General features: G+C 35.7%; 1 protein-coding gene across 2 annotated transcripts in view; it reads left to right on the top strand.

Annotated features, from left to right (window-relative positions):
* Positions 1-777: 777 nt before the first annotated feature.
* Positions 778-7,958, top strand: part of LOC109212624 (short-chain dehydrogenase TIC 32, chloroplastic-like) — a 13,329-nt gene continuing 6,148 nt past the window's right edge. Inside the window, exons 1-8 of one of the 2 annotated variants that reach the window (XM_019376290.1) lie at positions 778-1,155; positions 2,831-3,062; positions 3,149-3,228; positions 3,797-3,950; positions 4,039-4,117; positions 4,474-4,558; positions 4,649-4,695; positions 5,424-5,789. In XM_019376290.1, coding sequence (XP_019231835.1) covers positions 1,044-1,155; positions 2,831-3,062; positions 3,149-3,228; positions 3,797-3,950; positions 4,039-4,117; positions 4,474-4,558; positions 4,649-4,695; positions 5,424-5,597 — 963 coding nt within the window. In that variant the 5' untranslated portion in view covers positions 778-1,043 and the 3' untranslated portion in view covers positions 5,598-5,789. Of the gene's footprint in view, positions 1,156-2,830; positions 3,063-3,148; positions 3,229-3,796; positions 3,951-4,038; positions 4,118-4,473; positions 4,559-4,648; positions 4,696-5,423; positions 5,790-7,958 lie in introns of those variants that run through there. The other variant, XM_019376289.1, reaches the window with a different exon arrangement.

The following is a 7,958-nucleotide window of genomic DNA, read 5'->3' as shown; positions in this document are numbered from 1 at the left end:
ATCTATTAAACTTTTACTAAAACTTCAGCAGAAGATGCTGAAGTTATTTAGTTCATTTGTAAAAACTTCAGCACTATAAAGCTGAAGTTTTTGAAAAAGCTTTCTAACATACTAGCCAGATTGAAACACTAGTAACTCATGGTTCAATTTTCTTAACACAGGATTATTATGGTGTCTGTACCATGCTGGTGCAGAAGCTATATTATAAAAACAAATAAAGGATGAGCAACTGAGAAAGGGAAAGATACAATATAGAAAGCAAAAAGAAGAAGAAAGAGAGAGCGAGAAGCTTCATAAAACCCTCATGAACTTGATATATGAGTCATCGGGATTCAACATATATCTGTATTAGTGTATATTCATAGCAGCACCAACAGCAGCAGAAGAAAGAAGAAGAAGAAGAAAACGAAGGAGGAGAAGGAAGAGGAGAAAGGAAGCTGAATTTGGTTAAAAAGTGGGTACAAGTTAAAACTTTTAAAAAAAATGGGTATAGCTTAAATAGGGGTGACCAAATAGGGCGCCCCGTGCAATTTCCACCAAATCATGATTAGTATAGGATTATCTGTTATTATAGATAATTTTAATGTGAATACACTATAAGTGCACAACAATTAAATTCTTATTTTTTAAATCTATAAAAACAAGAAAACAGTTGAAAGGTTGGTGAAGCTAATTACAAGCAGTCACCGACTTGGACATTGAACGTGCCTGTTTTATACCGAATTCTTTACCAAAATTTCCCAACAAATAATTTCATCTACTATATATATAGTAACCCCAACAAATAATTTCTTCTACATTCACAACTCTCAACACCACCCATAATTATCGCTCTTTCATAGCAACCTTCATGTCATTGTCTTTTTGCCCCTTCAAATCTTGAATCTTTCTTGAACAGTCCAGTACTCTTTATATTTTGAACCAAATTGGTTTTTGCTTTCTTAGTTCATAACATCATAAGTTATAGAGTCTCTCTTTTTCTTCCTTGTTTGAAAACTTTGTGTTATATACATTGTTGGAGAATTTATATATAGGGTGAGAAAATGTTTAGGTTGATAACAGGTAGACCTGGTCCAAGTGGTTTTGGTTCAGCTTCCACGGCTGAGCAAGTTACTGATGGAATTGATGGCTCTAATCTTACAGCCATTGTTACAGGTTAGTTTCATATTTAGTCCCGTTATCGTTGTAATTTAACATGTTATAGCATACAAGTCAGAAAGGGGAGCCTTGGCGTAACTAGTAAAGTTGTTGTCAACTTGTCATCTGACCAGGAGGTCACAGGTTCGAGCCGTGGAAACATCCTCTTGCAGAAATGCAATGTAGAGGTTGCGTACATTAGTAGAGCCTTATGATTCGGCCCTTTCCTGGACCCCGCACATAGCGGGAGCTTAATGTACTACAGAACCAGGCTACAATATAGCATGCAAGTCAGTTATTAGTGTTTATTAGGTTGTACTAATTAAAGTAATGTTTATTATCGAGATTTACTTGTAATTACTTCTGCACTGCCGATGCATATAACTTACGGTCGTAATATCATGGTATACACCCCATAGTGCCAGTGGCGGATCCACATTTGGAGATATGGGTGCTGAAGCACCCATTGGCTTTGGCCAAATAATGTGATATATTCATAAATAATACCTAAAAAATTGAATAATTGACCATGAACACCCACTATGATCACGTTTGGCCATCTAAAATTTAAACTAAAATCAGTGAAGCACCCACGACCTATAAATCCTGGATCCGCCACTGCATAGTGCACTAATAGATTCATGTTACGTGGAAGTAAATGACCTATATATAGGTGAGTTTACCTTTTATTGTGGTTTGTCTGATGCGAATTCAAATTAATCGGCCAGCGAAAGTTGAATATTAGTAGGTTAAACTAAAAGAAAAAGAAAGATACAAATGGTAGTAGGTGTTTGGGTGAAAGTTCATAGCTGATCATTGACTCTTTGGTTCACCTAGCTTACTTGGAATAATATGGGGTTTCTTTTTTCTATTTTTTTTTCTTCTTGTTTCTTATGAGCTAAGCAGTTTGTTCTAGACAAAGATTTTCTAAGTAGTACTTGTGATGTTTTTAATTTATTAAGTTTTTGACTTTTTGTCTTGCAATAATATTGGTGGTTGTACATTATTTATATGAGCTTGTGTGGTCTGCCAGCCTGTTTGATGTCTTCTTCTTTTTTGCTGAAAAAAAAAATCTAAAATGAACTTAGGTGGCATTTAAATTTGCTTTTGAAAAAAGAATTAGAAAATATTTATAAAATTTGACTAGTTTTTGTTCCGTATAACATAAGCACCCTTGGGTGGGCGGGGCCATTCCATAAGCAATACTTCAACTATACGTTAAGTTTACTAGATCTCTGTCTCTATACATTCAAATCTCTCTATAACAGCCTCGTTTGTTCCGATAATAGGCTGCTATAGTGAAGTGTTGTTATAGAACTTCTATATAGAAGACATATATTATAACATAACATAAAAATCGATTTCAAGAAAAACTTGGATTTTTATAGTGAATGGCTATTATATAGGGATGCTGCTTTAGAAAGATCTGACCGTAATCAGTTCACTATATCTACACTCTTATGTTTTCGGGCGCCTGGCAATAGGAGAAATATATAAAGAATAATAACAACAACTTAGTAAAAAATCTCGCAAGTGAGGTCTGGGGTAGAGAGGTTGTTTCCGAAAGACCCTGGCTCAAAAAGAAGAAAATAGACAATAGACAATATACCAGTGACAGATTTGATTAGCATACTTGCTGTTTGAATTTTTAGCTTATTTCTGAACTTCTTATGATAATGTATTGCGACAACAGGAGGTGCAAGCGGCATTGGTTTTGAGACAGCAAGAGTTTTAGCAATGAGGAATATCCATGTGATTATTGCAGCAAGAAATATGGAGGCTGCAAATGAAGCAAAACAGCGTATACTCAAGGAAAATAAAGCTGCTCGCGTCGATATTGAGAAACTTGACCTGAGCTCAATTAGATCTGTCAAGGCATTTGCTGAAAATTTCAAAGCACTTAACCTTCCTCTCAACATCTTAATGTAATTGACTCTCTATCTTTCTCCAGTGTGAAAGTTTTGATTTTTACTAAAACTATATGTTTAGCTAATGAGAATTTGCTTATCAGTAACAATGCAGGTATCATGTTCTGTCCATTTCAGCTTTCTGAAGATGGCATAGAGATGCAATTCGCCACAAATCATCTAGGTATATATAATACCCTATGTAACTAGAAATGCCAATTTTGGCATCCCGGTGCACTAAGCTCCCGCTATGCGCGGGATCCGAGGAAGTGCCGGACCACAGGGGTCTATTGTATGCAGTCTTACCCTGCATTTCTGCCGGAGACTGTTTCCACGGCTCGAATCCGTAACCTCCTGGTCACATGGCAGCAACTTTTCCAGTTATGCCAAGGCTCCCCTTCCAAATACACATTTTGGCAGCCCGGTATACTAAGCTCCCGTTATGCACGGGGTCCGAGGAAGGGCCGAACCACAAGTGTCTATTGTACGCAGTCTTACCCCACATTTCTGCAAGAGGCTGTTTCCACGGCTCGAACCCGTGACCTCCTGGTCACACATGACAATACTTTTCGAAATCGCACTGATTAGTGGCAGAGTCAAAAGTATTGACAAGGGGATTCAATAAAGTACAAGAATATCATATTTAGGATTATGTCAAGGGGAATCGATAATATATATATATATATATATATATATATATATGCAACTGATTTTATTCTGAAACCTATGTCTACCTCTCTTATGTTTTTCAGGTCACTTCTACTTGACTAATCTTCTTATAGAGAATATGAAGGAAACAGCAAAAGCTAGTGGTATTGAGGGTAGGATTGTGAACTTGTCATCAGTAGCTCACCTCTGCCCTTATAAAAAAGGAATAAGATTTCACAAAATCAATGACAAGAGCAGGTATACAACACTATTAATGACCAATATATTCAATTTCTCAACTGTGACTAATTTTAATTTTCATCCATCTATTGTTTCTTTGAACCAGTTATCAAGACAAACTAGCATATGGACAATCCAAATTAGCCAATATTTTACATGCTAATGAGCTTTCTCGCCGCTTGCAGGTATTTTATTTACTACGCGCGCTATATTTTGCTTAATAATCGCTATATTTTAGTTCTTTGGCCACATGAACTCATCAAATCAACCGTACAACCTAAAGTTGTTGAATTATGTGAATAATCTCATCTAAAAGTTTAAAACGTTAGAAATCAGACACTCTTACCAATTTATATCAGTCCTCAACATGCCATTTAACATGATAGATCAAAAGGTATCATGGAAAAAGTTTACACCTACTTCATCAATTCCATTTGTTTAAAACATATAGTGGATTAAATAGTGAAAAGTTGTACCTGCATTTGGAACTAGATATATACTCAGAATACTTCAAAAAGTGTAATCTTTTCCTCAAATGCAGGAAGAAGGAGCAAATATAACTGTCAACTCAGTGCATCCAGGTTTAATAATGACAAACCTCATGAGGCATTCTGCTCTATTGATGAGTATGTATTTTATTATATAACCACTCGCAAAATATTAGCTCGACGACGACACTCATTTTTCAGGAGCTTATCTTGTATTTTCTTTGACAGGAATCTTAAGGGCTTTCACTTGTTTTCTATGGAAGAATGTTCCTCAGGTAAGTGAATTAATTCCTTGCAAGGATTTTAACCATTTGCGACGTCGCCTTATCACAATAACTTAAAGTAAATTACTGTGTTTAGTGTTAGGATCGAAATAATCAGGTGTCATATGGAAGCTAGTAAAGCAAACGTTGAAGGACGATAAATTAGACAACAAACACTTGTCATGATTACCGTCAAATAGGTTGTGGCTAGAACTAAACCCGCCTAGATGAACCTGTCTTGAACCTCGCTCCGATAACACTTGTTAAGATCCGCATGATACCTGATTATTTCGATCTTAACAAGTGGTACCAGAGACGAACATATCCCAATTCTTTTTTTCACCGATGTTGGACCCCCATATTATATTGTCCGCATTTCAGTTGGCAGACTTGGGCGTGCGGAGAGGGGAGAGTGTGTTGAGTCTCCCACATCGGCCAAAAGGATGTGGGACTTGAGTTAGGCCCAATGTCCATATCTTAATCATGATATTAGAGATTTACTAGCATGAGACCTGATTATTTCGATCCTATAACTCTGAACACAACATCAAAACAACTGCAACTAAAGGAATATACTACACGTATCAGCTGTATAAACACATCTGCTAATTTTTTTTCTCTTTAAATTAGTTACCTCAATATTAATTCCCTGTAGTACTATAGTATTAAGGTTCAATACAAATAAAATGTCTAGTCAATCTTACTACAATAGTTAGGTTGACAATGATTCTATTTTGTAGGGAGCAGCTACAACATGCTATGTTGCCCTCCATCCAAGACTGAAGGGAGTGACTGGAAAGTACTTCCTCGACTGCAACGAGTACAAGCCAAGCAAGCTAGCACGAGACGAAGATTTAGCACGTAACCTTTGGGATTTCAGCAACAACTTGGTTAATGCAAGTCTAAAGACTTGACCAGTTGAATGAATGCAGTTCCTGAGAAAGAAATATTTTTTAATTAGTATTTTGTGAAATTGTTAAGAAGTTTTTTGAGTTTAGCTTTACTAGTTCTGTTTCAAATGTGAGACCTTGTGTCTATGTTTTTAAGGCCAATGTTTAAATATGAACAATGTGTTTTTTCCCTTTAATTTGTTGTTCTTTTGGTTATCAGCCACTGTAAATGACTATGCTATTATATAGGAGAAATTAAAAAATAGTCAGATTTACAAGCGGTAATAAAAAAGTAGACACAATTTCAAAAGAAATGAAATTTAGTTACTTTTCATGTAAAAGATAAATCTGAAAAAAAAACACCCTTCAAAATTCGAAAAATATTCCAGCATAATATGCTGGAGTTTAGGGTTGTTCAAAACCGAATCGAAACCGTTAACCGAACCGAACCGATGGCTTATTGGCTTATTAGTATCGAATTACTGGTGTAATGGATGGTGAATGCATTGAGATTTTATAATTAACGGCTTAACAGTTTGGGGCGGATTACTCAATTTTCTTATCGGGTAAAACGTTAACCCGTTAAGAATTTTTATCTTTACACTTTTACTCATATGTATATAAAGTACTATTGAAACATTGTGGTAGTTGACTCTACTCTCTAGCAATAAAGTCTACTGTGGTAGTTTTGCCTGCATTATCAAGGCCAAAAATAAGATCTCAACTTCTTTCTGCCACTGACCAAGCGATGCGCTAAGATACAGATTTAAGAAAAAAGACAAAGGTTTTTAATTGATCGAATAATATAAGAACAAAAGCATATCACAACCTCTCGATGGATTCAAGGGAGAATCTTTCCTCGAAACAATAGTCTTTTTCGCTAGGGAGTAGAGTCAAGGTAGACTTTCTGTTTTATTCTTCACCCGTTTGGTATTCATTGTCCAAAAAAAAATTATTTGGTTTAGCCGATAAACCGTCCGATAATCATTAATCTGATACCAATCAGCCCATTGTCTTATTGGATTGCTAGCGGATTATTATATTTATAATCTGATAACCAATAAGCCGAATCGTTAAGCATAATTATTCACCCGATCCGTCCGATAAGCACCCCTACTAGAGTTCGAATTTTTTACATGTGAACTCTTAGCATAACATGCTGGAATTTCATAATTGTGCTAGAGTTCCAACATAAGTCCATAAACAAGTGCTTCAATCTCCAATATATCATTCTGAAACTTTCCGTGTGCTGGAGTTCCAACACCGAATGCTGGAAGTTCATACACAAGTGCTCCAATCTCCAGTATATTATGCTGGAACTTTCCGTGTTACAGCAAAATAGTGACTATTTTTTAAAGACTTTGCAGATGCTGAAAAATTTTTAATTACTAATCTGAAAACTTACTAGCCCGTGCTATTTTGACCTATTATATCCATGTGTTTACGACATGCAAATTAAAATAATGTGATTAACCAAAAGTTCATCAATATGAAAAGCTTTAATTGACCAAACGTTGCAAGTGGAAGATGCCAAAAAACGTCCGAACGACATTATTATAGGGAGGTTTGATAGTACAAGGTCATCTTTTGATGATAAGGACATGAATGGCCTTAAAATAACGGAGGATAAAATTAAGAATATCGTACCTTTACCCTTTAAAAGAAAATTTTAACCATGTTTATCAGTTAGAAGGACCACTTTGTTTTGGATTGGGGCTGTCAATTTTCACTTAAAGGATTTTTGAAGGTCAGACGTCTTATTTGAGATTTCGTACTCGAGAGGTCACAGTCGTCAATTCCCATTCTCACCAACGGTCTACTTATTATAGTTTGACCCGGGTCGGATCTAGTGTAATGCCACCGGCAGTGGCGGAGCCAGGATCTTCACGAAGGGGATTCAAAAAATATTTTTGGTAGCTAGTGGGAATCAAACCCATGACCTTATTTAAATTTTGAACCCCCTTGACCACTAAACTACACTTTTGGATTATGTTAAGGGTGTTCAAACAGAGGTAAAAAACAGATTTTGCCTTATATATACCGTGTAATTTTTCGGCGAAGGGTGTTCGAGTGAACACCCTTGCGCCCTCCTAAATCCGCCCCTGGCCACCGGATTCAACTGAATCCAATAATTTTAGTGTGGATTTTAAATTTATGTGTTATAGTCTATTAAAATTATTAATAAATACTTCCTCCATCTCATATTATAAGTCGTGGTTATTAAAAATAATTGTCTCAAATTATTTGTCACTTTAGAAGTTCAACACAAAATTAATTATCTTTTTTCCTTTTTTTACCCTTAGTAATAATTATCCTTAAAGACTACAAACACCTCAATTGTGGATAACTTTGTTCAAATACTAAGGAAGAAAGATTAAATACTCC

The sequence above is a fragment of the Nicotiana attenuata genome, unplaced genomic scaffold (assembly GCF_001879085.1).
Source record: "Nicotiana attenuata strain UT unplaced genomic scaffold, NIATTr2, whole genome shotgun sequence".
NCBI classification, from domain to species: Eukaryota; Viridiplantae; Streptophyta; class Magnoliopsida; order Solanales; family Solanaceae; genus Nicotiana; species Nicotiana attenuata.
Note: the sequence above shows the minus strand (reverse complement) of the source record. Positions and strands in the feature narration are given on the sequence as shown.